This window comes from Mastigoproctus giganteus, chromosome 7, assembly GCF_048544385.1.
Source record: "Mastigoproctus giganteus isolate SK-2022 chromosome 7, ASM4854438v1, whole genome shotgun sequence".
Lineage (NCBI taxonomy): Eukaryota > Metazoa > Arthropoda > Arachnida > Uropygi > Thelyphonidae > Mastigoproctus > Mastigoproctus giganteus.
The window spans coordinates 101,390,883-101,410,004 of NC_143581.1; the positions used below are offsets into that span (position 1 = coordinate 101,390,883).

At 40.6% G+C, this 19,122-nt stretch overlaps 1 protein-coding gene across 1 annotated transcript in view; it reads right to left on the reverse strand.

Moving 5' to 3' along the window:
• Positions 1-19,122, reverse strand: part of LOC150083111 (nuclear distribution protein nudE-like 1-A) — a 246,800-nt gene that overhangs the window by 164,522 nt on the left and 63,156 nt on the right. The window contains exon 5 of the mRNA XM_090378392.1: positions 18,817-18,862. Within this exon, the coding sequence (XP_090234518.1) occupies positions 18,817-18,862 (46 nt within the window). The remainder of the gene's footprint in view (positions 1-18,816; positions 18,863-19,122) is intronic.

The window sequence follows — 19,122 nt, forward strand, 5'->3', positions numbered from 1 at the left end:
GCTCCCTGCATTCTGAGTGAACAGATGGTGTGTTACTGGTAGTGGCAGTAGAAGTCGATAATGATGTATTGATTAGTTTTTTTTTCATTATTAAAAGCAGACTATTGGAGTTCATGAGTGGGCTGAGATTTACTTAAGGGTATACCCTCCAGACTGCCTCAGCCTTAGGGTGTTTATACCCCCCGTTCCTGCTGTTTTAAAACAGGAAAACGACTTCTACACACACTACTGATAACACGCCCCACCTGTAGAATTCATTTTCCTATGTTAAAGCAGCGGGAAGGGGGGGAATAAAAACACCCTAAGACTGAGGCAGTCTGGAGGGTGTATCCATAAGTAAATTTCAGCCGCGAAGGCATCACACTCATGAACTACATTGTTAACAACTTCAACTGCCACTACCGATCACACACACACACACACACACACACACACACACTCACACTCACACACACACACCATCTGTTTACCGAGAATGCAGGAGAAACTGTGGTAGTGGGAAATGAGTTTTCCCGGTAAAAGTTTCCTGTGGTTCTCATGTTGGCTTTCTTTACCTTTGTCGGGAGGAGGTTCTCTTGGGTAATGCTGTCACGTTGGCAGAATTGGATAGCGAGAATGACAGGGATGATGAGGGTACTGTACCTTTGACATCACGTAGATCATCTGAATATCCCATCAAAGGCCTGTCCTGCTGGCAGAAATGGATAGCGAGAATGATAAGGATGAAGGGGAGGAGGAATTGCTTCTACAGAATAAGAATAATATTTTAGCTCTTCAGAACTTTGCCTGTGAGGTCTTTGCTTGCAGAAAGAGAATCAAACAAAATAGTCCAACACATTCACCTGTGTGAGTCAGGAAATAGTATGCTTCTCTGCTGTCCTGGATGACAAAATGTAACTTCAGAGGGCACTTAAAGACATTTCTGTGTAGTGCTGGGCTGCTCATGAATTAAGTATAACTGCACCAAAATTAGCTATATTTTCTTCTATGGTTGGTGCATGCAAGAATTGTCACTGCACTGTTACCAGTTTGACTTCTGAATTATCCTGGATACAAGAGTACTTATTAAAGACTATTTTATTATTATTGTTATTATTATTCTTAACCAGCACCACTTTTTTTTTTTTTTTTTTTGTCAACCAGTCTTTTTCTTTTGTTAACCAGCACCAGTCTTTTTTTTTTATTTTATTTATTGTCATTTTAATTTTTTTTTTCTTTATTATTATTTATCTAAACTAGTACCAATGTTTTTTTTTTTTTCCTAACCAACACTACTGGCTTTTATTTTGCTATATTTTATTATATTCTCTTTTCTTTGATAACCAGCACCATGGGTTGGTTTTTTGTTTTATCTCTCTTTTTTTCCCCTCTGGAATAGGCCCCAGAGGCTCCTGGCCCACACAGGAGTACTTATGGCACATTTGCGGGAAACCACCAGTGATGCCCCTCCCCAAACACTGTGTTTTTGGCTGTTGTCAGTAGGTGGTGCATGGCATCCTGCATAGAGTCGCTCTACTCAAAACCAAGCTGATTGTTTGAATGTAATCCTGCTTCTGTGTAGTATTGAGATAATCTGTTATATACACTATGCTGCCACTTTATTAGGTACACCCCTGCTGTGCACACAAATGGTCTGTCCCACATGTTGGAAGTCACATGACTACAGTCGTGGATATAGATGCAGCAGAACAACCTTTCTAGTATCATTGTGTACAAACCGTAGCAAGAAGGGACAAAAGGAGTGATCTAACGGACTTTGAACATGGCATGTAGTAGGTGCAAGATGTGCTGGACAAAGCATCTCTGAAACGGTAATTCTCCTGAACTTTTCACCCACCACAGTTTCAAGGATGTATCGAGAATGGTGCAACGAACAGAAAACATCCTCTCAACGGCACTCCTGTGGAAGAAAAATCACTTGTTGATGAGAGAGAGAGGTCAGAGGAAGATGGCTAGAATCGCGCAAGCAAACAGATGGGCCACAATGTCGCAAATCACGTCAGAATACAACCTTGGTGCGCAGAACAAAATATCGCAATGGATCACTAGTCGCACTTTGTATTACCAACAAAGATAACTCTCCATTCATGACCTGGTGCAAATGGCCAGGACTGATGCTCTCAACGAATATGACTACCTGAATTGACATCAAAGCAGTACTACAAACTGACCAGAGTCATCACTCCTCTTCCTGATCCCATAAGATGAACACGAGACAAGTGAGACTGAACCAAGACTGTGACCCACCTGAAGCAACACTGAACTGAACATCCAAAAACCATGACTGTGACTGCAGCTACGCTGTTGCCTCGCCTTTTGGCGATCTGGGTTGGACACCTAGTCTGGCCCACTTTCTCTCCATATCCTGGCGGTGGGAGGGGCCGGGACCGTCCCCTCCCCCGTCTCCCCCGTTTACTTCTCCTGGTGCGGCATGGGCATGCCACACTGATATCTGGGGTCGTCTACCCTATTGGCCTCATACTTCTGTCTTTCCCCTCCAGTCTTCAGTCTTTCCCCCACTCTCTCTCTCTATACATCACAGTGTACGCCCCACACGACAAAAACTTAAACTTCCAAATTATAACAGCCAAATCGTGCATCAATTCCGAAACTTAACCTCATTAGCGAACCACCCCCTAAAATCGCGTTATTATTATTATTTTTATTTATTATTACTACTTTTTTTTTTTTTTTTTTTTTTTTTTAGGCCCTAGCCACTGAAATCTCAGGAAATTAGGTGGCAGGGCCTGCCAGAGTAAATAATTATGCTGGGTGTACCTGGTCTGCCTCCACGGGGCTGAGTGTGGGCAACGTTGGGCCCCAGCAGGGGTCTAGCGGCTAAATGGCCAGAGGAACAACGATACACAACACAATACTTCCAAATCCCATACACTTTTAAATCTCTGGCCTTAACAGTGATCTGTTACACCCACAAAGAAAACCACGCGGAGATGGGGGAAACCCCTGGTGCCGTTTGACACGAACACACTTTACACTTTACTTTAGTCGCACTTTGTTTAATTTAAGTGCTTAAAGTGGCTCATACTTCTGGAATTATGTTCTCCATAGACAAGTTCAGAAGAGGATTCCATTGGTGAGACTTTTTTGGTGTTTTCTGGGATCTTTCTGCTAGATCTTAACGTTAATTATTCATCGTCTTTGTCAATGGTTAGGTCGCCATGCCGCCATTGGCAGGAAATTGAAGAGAGCAGTTTTCGGTCTTTTCGGAGCTGCCACGCTAATATCTAGCAAATTGTGACTGGGGAGGGGACCACCCGCTGTGTGCCAGCAGTTGTCTGCTTATGTTGCTTAGTGATTGTCGCTTAACAAGGTCAAGAATAACGTCACGTGGCGACAAGATTAGGGATTATACCTCTTCCACCCTAATTGCACTTTTCTCCTCTTATGCCCATAGGCACAACGTCTCTGAAACTTTTCGCCTGATTTAAACTAACTTTACCATGTTTTCTGTGTGTTCCCCACATGTCTACAAACTTTTTGTGGCAGATGTGAAACTTCCCCCGGGGCTTATCCTGCAAGAAAATGAAGACTGTCATCGTATTGATCGTCCCCAAAAACTTCTAATAATAATAATAATAAAAAAAAACAAAAAAAAAAAAAAAACACCTTGTTCTGTTCATTTAGAGGTTTTTCCACTTGAGCTTTTCCTATTTTTTCCCACGTGACCAGAAGGCTACAGCCCAATGCCCGGTTCCTGTTTATTATAGAGACTTGTTTCAACCATCATTTTGCTACTTTTTTAGGAGAATACTAACGGCGACTCGATTATCTGGAAACCCCTGTTTTCCGTTTTTCGAAAATCATGTCCACTGCAGACTATAATATCATTGATGAATGCCAGGACTTGGCTCCTGAAACTATCCAAACTCTAGGCCTACGGGGTGATACTGAGGCCTCCAGGCCTACTCCAGCCTCCAAGAAGCGCAATAAAAAATCATTTCCGAAATCAGAAATGGAAACCAGATCTCAAAGTGAACGAAAGGAACTACAAGACCGATCTTCCCAGCAAGGACAAAATGATGATGAAGAGACACCACTGGATCCCACTCTGCCTGAGGGTCCCATTTTAGAGCAGGTTCTCTACCTGAGAACTGCACTAGAAACTTTAATGAAGACAACCAACAGCAGAGTCAGTACAGTTCTGCACGCAGACATAGTTTCCCTATGGACGAAGTTGGAAACCATTTTACTTACAACGCACCTCGAACGCGAGAAAGCAGTGGCTAAACTCGAGGCATATCTTGACGGTAGGGATAGTCAAATGCAACAGCGCGCCCCTACCTATGCAGACGCGCTGAGGATTGCCAGAAATGCTGAACAAACAACTGAATCAGGAAACTCAACCAAAAGGAAAAAACTCTCCTACAAAAACCACATCTGGTAATTGTTAGATCTACTTCCAACAGAAGATCATCACACAAGTGAGGAAGTAAAAAATATAGTGGTCGCAAATTTAGCAGAAGACCTGAAAACGGCAAAAATTAAATCTGTGCATAAGACACGTAATATTGGTGTCATCACTGAAACTGAGACGAAAGAAGAAGCTAACAAAATAATTAGTAACCCCAAAATACAAACACTTGGCCTACAGGCTGCACCCCCGAAAAGAAAGGGGCCCAGCATAATAATTTATGATACCGAAAAGGACCTAACCCCAGCAACGCTCCAGGATGAACTATACAGGAGAAACCTCCAAGCAGGACCACCCAGATGTTGAACCAAATGACCTCGTTTTCCCGAAATTCCAAAAAAATGCCAGAGTGGGAAATTCTACCAACTGGGTAGTGGAGCTTTCCCCCGCAGTCTGGAGAACAATAAGTCAACAAAATAGAGTGTTCATAAATTGGGGCAGTCACCGCTTCAAGGAGCATGTAGCTGTCCCCAAATGCTACAAGTGTTGTCGTTTTGGACACACGACACACACGTGTACCCAAGCTCAACCCACATGTGGACACTGTGCTGAGAGAGGCCATGACTTTAACTCGTGCACTAAAAAAGAAAACCCACCCAATTGCGCAAACTGCAAATCAATGAAAATGCAGGCAGATCATTCCATCCGGGACAATAAATGCCCTGCCTACACAAAAGCTAAGAGCACATGCCAACTAAGGCTTGATTATGGGGACTTACCTTAAACCATTTAATACTACCACTGTAAAATTTGCACAAATTAATGCCCAGCGAGCTAAAGCAGTTGCAGCGCAGTTGAGGAAAAAGGCAGATGAGGAGAACCTCGATATCCTCTTTCTTCAAGAGCCATATTCGCAGTAAGGCAGTCAGAGGGTATCCGTTGACTTATAAGATCGTTCAAGTGGACGGGGAGACCCCATGGGCGGCTATCCTGGTCAGAAACTCTGATCTCACTGTTACCAAAATACCACATTACTGCCTTCCCTGGGCAGCCTGTGCCCATATCATCACCCCTTTGGGGGAATTTTATGCAGTTTCTCTCTACTCTCGGCCGGGGGAGGATATTCTCCTGATTATTAGATACTTACAAAGCATCTCTCTGGAATTCCCAAATGCAAAAATCATCGTTGCCGCCGACGTAAACTGCAGGTCGCCAGTGTGGTTCAGTGAAACTCAAGATAGACGAGGCACAAACAACGGACAAAGACTGGAAGAATATCTCTCAAACAGTTCTTTCTCAATTCTCAACCAGCCAAATAACCTACCGACCTTCTCTAGTACAATATGGGAAGCCACAATTGATATCACCCTGGCCACAAGATCCGTTGCACAACACCTTTCATCCTGGACAGTTAGAGAAAGCTGGACCACTTCGGACCACCGTGTAATAACTTTCCAAATGCACCGATCAGTAAGCCGACAACCAATTACGAGGCAAACTCTACATAGATTTGCAATTGACAAGGCAAACTGGCAGGAATTTAAGGATTCACTGATCATGGCTGCCCGCTCTCTCAGCACAGTTGGACTGAACTCAGACCAGCACCAAAAGGCAATTGTAAGCCTAGTCACTGAAAGCTCAATTAACTCTATTAAATGGAAGAAACCTTCTCTTGGAGCCGAACCTTGGTGGTGCCCAGAGCTCCAACAACTGCGACGGGAGGTTTACACCCGATGGAAAAATTTTCAACGTGCAAGATGGACATAGCCGGAAGCGGAAGTACAGTATCTCAAGCAGCAGTACCGAACGGCAAGAAACGAATACACAGCCCTGATTAAACAAAGGAAGAAGCGCTCCTGGGAGCACCTAGTCTCCACAGCTGGAAATTCTGCTCCATGGGGAGTGGTCTACAGAGTAATCACAAACAAACTCCCCAGGGGAGAAGTCATCCCAGCCACCAAGACACCACAAGGCACGTATACAAAGACATGGTCCGAATCTATAAATAACATCCTTGACGCCATGTTCCATCAACACATGCCACCAAGTACCCCAGAGCAAATACTACTATGTGAGGAAAACAGCACATACACGACGGCCCAAGTGGAAGACAGCTTCACCAAGGAAGAACTGGACTCCGCTGCAGCAAAAATAAAAAACAAGAAATCTCCAGGAGAAGATATGCTGGAGCCCGAGATCGTAAAGAAGGCTGTTGAAACCATCCCAAATGAGATCCTAAACCTCTTCAACCACTGCTTTGAAGCAGGCCATTTCCCAGCAGTATGGAGATCTGCAAAATTAAGGCTTATTCTCAAGAATCCGACAAAACCACAAGACCTTCCGGAGTCATACCGGCCCATCGCTCTTCTATCCATACTAAGCAAACTCCTAGAACATCTTCTAAGCAATAGAATAGAAATTCATTACTCCAAGGCTGGCCTTCACTCTGACAACCAATATGGCTTTAGAAGGGGATGCTCCACGGTGGACGCCTTAGAGAATATCGTCAAAGCAGCTACCACTACCAGCCATAAATACTGCCTTGTCATTTCAGTGGATTTTTCCGGGGCGTTTGACTCCCTCTGGTGGCCAAGCGTCCTTGGCAGACTCCGGAAAGCAAAACTACCAGCTAATTTGTACAATTGTATAAAAATCTATCTTGCAAACAGAAACCGTCAGTGCTCCGTACTGTTCAGTCACACGACCAGTCTATAGAGGATGCCCACAAGGCTCAGTACTTGGCCCACTTCTCTGGAACGTGATGCTCGACAGCTTTCTAAACCTCGACCTTGATAATGTGAGATCGCAGGCCTATGCGGAAGACCTGATCCTGATGCTGGCGGCAGACTCAAGAACTCAACTAGAGATCTCTGCAAACCGTGCTATAAATATCCTACAAGACTGGGCCACCCAAAACCACTTAAAGATATCCCCAACAAAAACTTGCTCCATTATACTTAAAGGTTCTCTCAATATCAGAAGGCCTCCCCCAGATAAAGATTCAGGAAACAACAATTAAGATTTCTACCGAACTTAAATAGCTTGGTATTCTGCTGGATAAAAATCTGTCATTCACACCCCATCTTACTTACCTCCGAAGCAAAATCAAAAAATACTTCGCACTAACAGCTAGAGTCACTCGTCACGACTGGGGACTTAAGAGGAGGACCCTAGCCCTCTTCTATAAGGCAGTCTTCTTACCAGCAATAACATACGCATCAGGAGTCTGGTTCCACAAGGCGGTAACAGCAGTAAACAAAAGGAAGCTAGAGACCATTCAACGTTCAGTCCTACTAACAATCTCGAAAGCCTGCTGTACTGTAAGCACCCACGCCCTCCAGGTCCTTCTTGGGTGCTCTCCCCCTGGACCTGGAGATCGTCCGCTGTGGGTTGCTTTATCAACTATCCAAAGGCAAATCAATCACCTGCCTAGACTACACAACTGATCCGGCGAACGATCGTAAACTTGAGAAAAAACGCCTTCTCACCCACCTACAGCAGGCCTGGCAAACCCGCTGGACGACTTCGACAAAAGGGGAAGTCACCCGAAGATTCATACCGGATAATCAACTAGTGTTTCCCAAAAGCCCAAACTGGTTTTCACCGGGTCTGCTGACATCTTACCTGCTCACGGGACATGGCGCAATAAGAGCAAAACTCTCCAGTTTCGGATTGAGTGACACCCCTCTCTGCCACTGTGGACAGCCAGAGACGTGGGAGCACCTCATGCACCACTGCCAACTATACGAAGACCTCCGCCGCCTCTTAATAACTAGAATACGTTTCTCACCAATAAACCAAGAACAATATCTCCTGGAGAGCGAGGACAACTATAAAGCCTTAACGCAGTTTGCGCAGGATCTTTTTACTAGAAGAAGAACATACCCACAACCTTAGCAGGAATTTTCCCACAAACTAACCACTCATCATCCATAATAAAGATCCTTAGATGTGTCAACCAAACAAAAACCTAACATCTACAATCTGAAAAACTAATCATTAACTTAACCTGGATCTGACCACTGGCTTAAACTGGAGTCATTATCTGGACTTGACCACTCACACGGACGGGACAACATGCCCAGGAATGGTGTACGAAGACCTGACAAAGACATTATGCTGTTTGCTGCCAAAACATCATTAGGCGATCTGAACCGGGTACCCTCACTAGGTTCACTTTCTTTCCCTTCCCTTGGCAGGGGATGGTTACTCTGTACCCTCCCCCTGCCATCCCCTATCTTCACCTGGTGAGGCATGGGCCTGTCCCGCCGACTTTTGGGGTTATCTTCACTATTGACTCCATATTTCTGTCTTTCACCCCCCAGTCTTCAGTCTCCCTTCCCTCTCTAGCTATCTTGCGACTAGCGTTTGACCCTTGCCAAAACTACACAAGCCCCACACAAAAATTTAAAAAATAAAAAAATAATAAAAAATGAACTCTAACCCGTATAACTTATCTCTTTCGACCTGACCCAATTTCTAGCGTTCCTGGCCCCCCTCCACTTTTTTTTTTTTTTTTCAGGTCCTAGCCAATGAAATCTCAGGAAATTAGGTGGCAGGACCTGCCAGAGTAAATAGTAAATTTCTAAAATACTAGTGTACCTGGTCTGCCTCCACGAGGTATAGTGTGGGCAACGGTGGGCCTCATTTGAGACCCAACGGCGAAAAGACCAGATGAACAACGGTACAAAACATTACACACCACAATATCCATACACTTTTAAACCTCTGGCCTCTACAGTGTTCTGTATCACACCACAATGTATATTACGCGGAGATGGGGGAAACCCCTGGTGCCGTTAGACTCTAAAAACACTATACACTAGTCGCACTTTGTTGCGAATGGGTTACAACAGCTGATGGCCACATCATGTACCTTTGTTATCAACGAAGAACAAGAGAGCACGCCTCCTGTGGGCATAGCAACAGCAGCACTGGACTATCGAGGATTGGAAAACAGTTGCTTGGTCTGATGAGTCGATGAGCCTGGTGCATCATGTTGATGGAAGGCTCAGAATTTGGCATAAACAACACGAATACATGGACTGTGATGTTTAGGTACCCATAGACTGACGTCTGAATGCCACATCATTGCTGACCAAATGCATCTGTTCATGTTGACAGTTTATCCTCAGTCAGATGGTTACTTCCAGCAGGATAATGCGCCGGTGCACAAAGCCCAAATCACTATGGAATGGTTCCAGGAACATGGCAATGACTTTTCTTTGCTGCAGTGGCCCGCTCAGTCTGCGGATATCAATCCTATTGAACATCTTTGGGATGAGCTGGAAAGGGCTGTTCGCTGAAGGCCTACATCTCCATCGAATCTCAAGGAACTGCGTAACACACTCATGTCTGCATGGTACTCCATTCTTGCAAGTTTTCAGCATCTTGTTCAATCCATGCCTAGACGAATTCAGGCTGTTTTGAAGGCTAAAGGAGGCTCTACATGCTACTAGGTAGGTGTGTACCTAATAAAGTGGCAGCACAGAGTATATATTAATATTTCATATATTTTTCCCTAGTACAGGGAGTGGGCTATTGGTCTGTATGATTTAGGATCACTGGGGGGGGGGGATCCTCAGGGTTTTTAAGAATTAGTCTTAAAATATCTTTTTTTTTCATATTTTTGGGAATATTCCCTCTATTATACAGTTGTTATATATATATAAGTCTATTAATTTTTTAGGTGCTATTTCTGCTAGTTTTTTGATTATTTCAATCTTTAAGAGGTCTCATAACCTGGGCATTTATTGTTCTTGGTTTTAGATAGTATTATTTCTAATTCTTCTATAGCAGGGGTGGGCAATAAGTCGATCAGGACGGATTTTAAATATATGTAAAAAATAGATTAGTCAAAATCTAAATGTTATTACTGCATAATAATACAAATATTATTACAAATTTGTTGAACGACATGACTACTCATGTCACCGCACAGCCACTAGGCTTGTCTAGTGAAAATTCAAGCAGTTATGTTGCAGAGAGAATAGAGTATGGGTAAAATTCTTATTTAGCTTACTTAATATTAATAACAGGACAGCACTTATGTTAATTTAATACCCTTTGATTTGAAATGAATACTATGAAAAAGAGTAAAACAAGTATCATTTTCACCTAGAGTGGGAACTAGAATACCTTTTTGTGATGATAAAAGAAAAATGTTGTTTGATTTGCAATGCTTTTGTGGCCATAGCCAAAAAAGGAAATTTTAGAAAGGCATTTTCAGGATTTTCAGCCTAATAGTTTGTTTGTTATTTGGTTTTTAGAAGCATTATCAACTAAGGCCATATTGCTCGGGGGATATGCGGTGGTCATTCCTGACCTTTCCACATCCTCCATATTTAGTGGTCATGGGCTTGAACCCCGGTCTTACCAAGAAGTGTGTGCTCCTGCCCACCTGGCTATGGAGGTGCCCAGCCTAATAGTGACCTTCGAAAAAATATATTAAAAGAACTTAAATCCAGATTATTCACACAACAAAATTTCTTCATGACACCTAATTTCCAATCTGAAAGCAGTAAGTGTAGCATCATTTAAAGTGAGTCATTTTCTTGCAAAAAAATGCAAACCATAATCTGATGGTCAATTCAACAAAGACGCATTTTTAAAAATAACAGATTCTTTTTTGAAAATTTTAAGAACAAAAATGAAAATAAAAGTTCTCTTCAAGATCTGCAATTATCTCGAAATACTGTGATGCGACTCACTGAAAAAATGAGTAAAAATGTGAGCGAACAATTGCGTGCCCTTTTCTTTACAACTCGATGAATCTACAGACGTCAATGATTCAGCTCAATTGCTCGTTTTTATTCATATGGTTTTCAATGATTCTGCCAGTCTTAATGCATTCAAAAATTTTATCGAAAAAAATTAAATTACCACTATTTAATTTTTAATATCAATAACAGATGGAGCTAAAGTAATGATGGGGCAGCTTAACAGATTCTTCGCATTGTGCAAAAAGGACGATGAATTCCCAGATTTTTTGAGTTACCACTATATCATCCACCAACAAGCAGCCACCAAAATATTAAATACTAAAAGTGTTTACTAAAAGTGTTATGGACGTAGCTTTTAAAATTGTGAATTCCATCAGAGGACAATCTCTTCAAAGGAGACTTCAAAATGCAACTCGATGAAAATGAACCAGTTCTGACCTTACACATAGATGAGAGGTGGCTGAGTCGGACTAAGTTTTTACAGAGATTTCGAAATTTGCTGAATGAAATTAAAAAAATTTGTTCATCAAAGGGGAGATGATTATCAGCAGCACAAGATAAGGAGTGGCTCTGTGATCTGGCAGATTTTACCAGTAAATTAAGTGATCTGAATTTTGAATTACAAGGGAAAAAAAAAAAAAAAAAAAGTGGGTCACATGTGGGTATTTCTGCATATAAATATCAATTTTTGGCAATGGCTAAGGTTCTCAAAGAAAACAAATTTGACCATTTTGCAAATATTCAAGATCATTTGCAAAAATATCCTGTTTTTGAATTTATTAGTGACAAATGTTTCTGAAACAGAGAATTGTGAATGATTTTGAAACTAGATTCAGTGATTTTAAAACAATTGAAGACATCGTTCAATATATTTATTCATTTAATGTTGGCTTAGAAATGAAACAAATTGCAGAAAAAAAAAAACCATTGAGGTTCTTCACATGGATAAAATATTATTTGAAAATGAAATTATTATATTGTGAAACAATATCTTCCTAAAAGCCAGATCATCAGAAAAAGGGACTTTTGAAAATGTTTGCCGAGAAAAGTACCCAAATATAAAAAAAAAAAAAAAATGCAGCGAACTTTTAAATTCCTGTTTTGGTTCCCCATATCTATGTGAATTGCCCTTTTCATATTTGAAACAAACAAAGACTCGCCCTACTCTTACAGACTTGCATACAGAAGATTCTTTACAGTTGGCCTTATCACAGTATATCCCCACTTTTGAAAGCTTGGAAGATGACATGAAGACAGAAACTTTGCATAAATTAAAAAATTTAAATACATACGAATTTAAAATAAAAATTCTGAATTGTATTTAATTTTAAAATTTATAAACAACATTTTTCAATATGTTGATTAACTTTTTTAACCATGTGCAATGAAATTCTTGAGATGGTAGATCATGGCACATTTTGAAGAAAAAAAAAGTAGATTGCATCATAAATTAAGTTGGCCATCCCTGTACTATAGTAAATGGAGGTTCTATATTGGCATTGTCATAATCAGTATTTTCTTTCATGATGTCGATCTGGGCAAGGAAATAGTCCCCAGCCTCAGCCTGGATAATACTGTCTAAGGTGTTGTTCACAGATTCTGTCCAAAACAATATTGGGGTTCCATCTAGTTTGACAGTTATTTCTATAACATCTCCACAATGGTCATTGTTTCTAGTTAGTTCCTACCAAGTGCCTCAAAAATTCTTTTTTTCTTATCTCTAATGAGGGCTGTATACTGATTCCTGAGAGTTCTATATGATTCTCTCAATGCATCCACCTCATTTTGTGGCCAAGATGTTCTGGCTCTTTGAAAGTGTCTCATTGCCTGGTGCACCCTTTTCCTGAATATAGTCAGTTCAGGGCACCACCAGGGGACTACCTGCTTCCTGGGTTTTTCCCTAGTGATAGAAAGGTTTGATGTTTTAGTAAAATGTCAGATATAATCAGTGCATGGTTGTCCAGGCTATAATTATTGTTTGATCTGGATTGCTCATGTTGTCTGTTTAACATAAAAGTTATTGCTCTTTGATCTGATGTGGTCCAGGCTGCTGGACACACCAGTCAGATTCTGTATTCTAATGAATTTGTGGCAAGAGTTACATCAATGTCACTTTCCCATATAGTACTCCTAAAAGCAGGGATGTTGTGAGGCTGGTTTAACACCTGGAATGTGGAAGTGGCTATATATTCTGTTAAGGTTTGGCCATTGTGTGTGCCTGATCTGTCTTCTGTATGGCTGTGCTATAAGGGTGAACAGCAGTTGACATCAGCACTCACTATTATATTACAATTTGGTAGCAGAGCTGTAACTGTTTGTAAGTACTCTGTGCTAGGATTTATACCTTCATTTGGTCTACTAGACCAAAACAAAGGATTTAAATTGTTTAAATCCTTTGTTTTGGTCTAGTAGATCAAAAAATTTAAAACAAAGGATTTAAATCAGCAGCCATGAGCAGTAATACAGAAAGACAAATGATACTGAAACTGAAGAATAGCGATGGTGTACTTATAAACAGCAGAGAAGGCATAATTCAAATAGCAGAAGACTACTATAGAGAATTATACAAGGAGCAGGGGAATGATGCCAGCAGTGGGGAACATGGATTGCAAAGTAGCAACACATACGACATACCCAATATTCTTCCTGATGAGGTAGAACATGCATTGAAGAAAATGAAGAATCAGAAAGCCCCGGGGGAAGACGAAGTTACTGTAGAGTTGTTGAAATTGGGAGGAACAGACATAACACAAAAACTGGCAAGGCTCTTCACAAAGTGCATTAGAAAAGGTGTGACGCCTAAGCAGTGGAATAATGCAATCATAGTTTTGCTGCATAAGAAAGGAGATAAATCAGAAATTGGAAATTATAGACCAATTAGCTTGTTATCCCACATCTACAAGTTGTTCACAAGGGTCATTACTAACAGATTAGAAAGAATACTGGATGAGAATCAACCGAAAGAGCAAGCTGGCTTTAGGACAGGATTCTCAACTATGGATCACCTTCATGTAATATCACAGCTAATGGAGAAAGCAAATGAATATAAAACACCATTATGCCTGGCATTTGTGGATTATGAAAAGGCATTTGACTCCATACAGCATAAGGCAATGTTTCGGGCACTGGAAAGACAAGGCATTGATACCCCATATATTATGATTTTGAAGAAAATATACGAGAGTGCTACCTCCTTTATTAGACTAGACAAAGACAGTAGGAAATTTAAAATTGAGAAAGGAGTTCGACAAGGAGACACAATATCTCCGAAGCTGTTTACTGCCGCCCTTGAGGTAGCTTTCAGAAGATTAGACTGGTCGCAGAAAGGAGTCAATGTGAATGGAGAGTACCTAAACCATTTACGATTTGCAGATGACATTGTGGTCATAAGCCATGATCCCAAAGAATTAGAGGAAAATCTTAATCAGTTATGCACAGCTAGTAAGGATTTTGGACTAAAGATGAATATGGCTAAAACAAAAGTAATGATGAACAAGTATGCCACAGAAAGGGAAATAATGATTGAAGGAGCAGTAATTGAAAAGGTGGAGTCATATACTTATCTGGGACAAGTTATTAGCTGTAATAATGATAAATGGCTGGAAGTCAAGAGAAGAATAAATTTTGGATGGATAGCATTCAGGAAATATAGTCACATACTGAAGAGCAATATCCCAGTTTGTCTGAAACGTAAAATAATGGACCAATGTATACTCCCCATCATGACTTATGGAAGTGAAACTTGGGCACTCACCAAAAGAATGGAAGAGAAGCTGAGAACTACACAGCGAAGAATGGAACGAATCATATTGGGAATAAGACTGTTAGATAAGAAGAGAAACACATGGATTAGGCAACAAACTCAAGTAAAGGACATTCTTATCAAAACTAAAGAACTAAAATGGTCTTGGGCAGGACACATAGCTCGAAGACATGATGACTACCTGCTTCCTGACTAAGAAAATAACAGAATGGTATCCAAGAGGAGCTAGAAGAAAACCTGGAAGACAAAGGCGGAGATGGATAGATGAAATTCATGAGTTTGTGGGTAGTAAATGGATGTCCAGTGCTCAAAGCAGAAGGAACTGGAAAGTTGCTGGAGAGGCCTTCATCCTGCAGTGGATTGAAAATGGCTGATGATGATGATTGGTCTACTATACATGGAAATAATATAAAACTGTCCTACACCACTGGTGATAGTGATATGTGCACACACTACCACTGGGGAGCAGAGGCAGTGTGTATTCCATGATCTTATAGCCTCATGGACATCCTTGAATTCTACCTATATGCATGTAGGGGTATTTCACATCCCTGATCTGTGTAAATGGTCAGACAGCCTGGCGGACTTGCAAGTAGCACATTTTGGCTGCTGATACTTATTTCGACAATTTTTGTAGTCATGGTCAGTGATTGCACAGTGGTCACAGACAGGAGTTTTCTAGCAGCAGTCCATGGCAGTGTGTCCATATTGTGACATTTATAACACTTTTGTACAAAAGTGTCAATGACAACAGAGAATCTATGCTGGTTTGTTTATTATTTGGTTTTTATGAGCATTAGCAACTAAGGCCATATTGCTCCGGGAAATGCGGTGGTCATTCCCTGACCTTTCCGCATCCTCCGTATTTGGTGGTGACGGGCTTGAACCCCGGTCTAATCAAGAAGCGTGCTAGGGACTGCTGCTCCTTCCCACCTGGCTACAGAGGCGCCAGAATCTATGTTGGTCCAGCTAGCATAGATGCTCTGTTGTTCTTTCATTTGTTGCCATGTTTTAGGGGAAATCTCAGCTATTATATTCAGCTGGTCATTTTTTCTACTTTTGGTACCCCTCTTTAGTTGCAATTGTTCTGCAAATTCTCCAACTGTCATGATATTTCTGAAATTTTTATAGTAGAGGGCAGTCATGAGCTTTCTTTCAGGGGTACTTTCCACAATATCAAAAATTCATTCTTTCTCTTGCTCAGAATACATAAGGGACATAAATTAAAACTGTGGAAAGATGATTGCCGGATAGATAGTTTGTCTTCACCCAATGGGTAGTGGACTGATCGAAGCAACTTTCTTCTGTTGTTATTGTGGATGTGAGCAGTCTGAATAAATTCAAGGAAGAACTAGATAAAGTACTGGAGGGGCAAGTGATGTGGGAAGGGTCTTTTTTTTTTTTTTTTTTGTGACTGATGCTTTATAAGCTTACTTTTTGGATCATATACCACTACTAACACTAGTACTAATTTCATCAGATTTGTGGCTAGATCAATCCCAAGACTTATCCTCAGCTGATTTCTTTTCTGAAAAAAATTCAGAAACAAAGTGCATTTGCAAACAATGCTCCACCGTCCTGCACTGGAGATGTGTAAATGTATCCCCCATGTTACAAGAACTGCAGTGGAATATTCAATGCTATATTTTTGTTAACTCTTTATTTTGTTTTGGCCGACATAATGAACTGTGTAAATATGTTTAACCAACAAATTGCTAATTGGGGTTTCTTTTGAGAATATTTTGTGGATGTGGTATGAATCAAAAAATATATTATATAATATTATTTATGTGAATTCATATCATTAATTAAAATTAAGTAAATTTTTTTAGTTACTTAATTACACTCTCTTTAGTAATGAATTTATTGAATGGTCTATTTTTAAATATTGGATGATTTTCTAAGGATATGAAATGGATTCTAGTCAGAGATCACTTTTAAATACTAATATACTTTGCTAAATTACAACAAAATATAAAACTCTTGGAAAAAATTCAAACTCATGTAGGCAATATGCAACCGCAAACAATGTTTGAAACATCCCACCTAAAATAGTGGTACCACTGGCACAAAGAAATAATTATTAGGCACCTGGGGTGGATGGGATCTATCCAGTTATATTAAAGGAGACGGCAAAGGAAGTAAGCAAACCCTTAGCCAGAATTATGAGAGCATCCTTGGACTCAGGGGAAGTCCCCATGGACTGGAGATGTGCAAATGTATCTCCAATTCAAGAAGGGTGATCTAAGATGATACGAGTAATTACAGACCAGTTATTTCAACTTCTGTACCAGGGAAAATAACGTAGTCGCCGGTTAAGGAAGCAATGCAGGATCATCTAGACAAGACTGCAGTTATAGTTCAGACACAGCTGGGTTTGTTAAGGGGAAGTCTTGTCTTACAAATTTGATTGGATACTATGATGTGGTCACAAAGGAACTGGATGCAAAGAATAATTTTAATATCATATACTTGGATTTTAGTAAAGCTTTTGATACTGTGGCACATGGAAGACTACTGTTCAAATTGGAGCAGTATGGCATTAAGGGCAAGTTACTACAATGGATAAAAGGATGGTTGAGTGGGAGAACACAGCGTGGTTATCTATGGTCTCTTCGTGGACTGATGTTGTTTGGTGTTTTAGGAGCATTAGCAACTAACGCCATATTGCTCCGGGAATATGCGGTGCTCATTCCCTGACCATTCCGCATCCTCTGTATTTGGTGGTGACGGGCTCGAACCCCAGTCTAATCAAGAAGCATGTGCTACACACTGCTGCTCCTTCCCACCTGGCTACGGAGGCGCCTGGACTAATGTTATTAGTGGAGTTCCCCAGGGTTCTCAGTGTTGGGACCATTGTTGTTTTCGATATTTATGAACGATATTGATGAAGTATATCAGGGTTAATGTCTAAGTTTACAGATGATACGAAGGTTGGTAGGGTTGTTAATGACAATAATGAGAGTACACTACTGCAACAGGATCTAGAAAAGTTGAACAGATGGGCTGAGAGGTGGCAACTGAAGTTTAACATTGAAAATGAAAAGTACTGCATATGGGTAGCATTAACCCCAGAGTAACGTATCAGGGTAGTGAAGAATGAAAAGGACCCGGGGGTAATTGTGCAGTCAGATACAAAGTTTCCTGAGCAGTGCAAAAAGACTGCAAGAGTAGCTTGTCAATGATAAACAGGAATTTTGTAAGCACTGATAAGGGGGTGACTGTCCCCTTGTATAAAGCAATGGTCAGGCCACACTTTTTTTTTTTTTTTTTTTTTTTTATGAAAACTCCAACTTTTGCAAGACAGGTCTGGAAGCGTCATTTTAGGAAAGATATAGAGCTGTTGGGACAATTACAGAGAAGGGCAACGAGATTGGTGAGTGGAACCAAGGGTTGGTGTTACCAAGAAAGGCTTAAGTTCTTCAAATTGCAGCTTCTGGAGACTAGGAACCTCCAAGGTGATCTAACTGAGGTGCATAAGGCCTTTAATGGATTGAAAAAGCTCAATGCTAATGGGATTCTTTCTTTTGTTCAGAGTACTCACCTGATGGGGCATAAATTGAAATTGAGGAAAGAAAGTTGTAAAATAGATGTGTGGAAATTTCTTTAGCCACCAGGTGGTTAATTGCTGGAACAAACTTACATCTGTCATTGTGGAAGTTGATATCTTAAATAAATTCGAAGAGGAACTGGACAAATTTTTAGAGGGAATGGATGAGTGAAATTTTTTTTTTTTGGCTGATGATACATAAGCTCATAACACTCGTTTTCTTGCATCACATAACTCTAATACCATTACTATAATAATGAGAAATAGTGCCTTTTAATTGCCACATTTTCAATACTAAGGCAATTCATTTCAATAATGCTGCATATCGCAGCTCAATTTCATTAGACAATTTTTTTTTCTCGTGAAAACTTCATTTTTGATTACCGGAACATGCAAATGTATGTTTTACCTGGTTTAATCTTGATTCAAAATCTTCTAGGGATGACACCATTGCCCTGTAAATATTGTAACATTATCAACTGTATAAACTTAACTGGGTAATATCCATATAAAAATGAATTTTAATGGTACACATTTATTCTCATTATTTATTTTCATAATAATTACTCAATAAGCATACTTAAGTTTATTTATTGTTACTTGTTTTTTTTTTTAGGAGCATTAGCAACTAAGGCCATATGCGGTGGTCATTCCCAGACCTTTCTGCATCCTCCGTATTTGGTGGTCATGGGCTCGAACCCCAGTCTAATCAAGA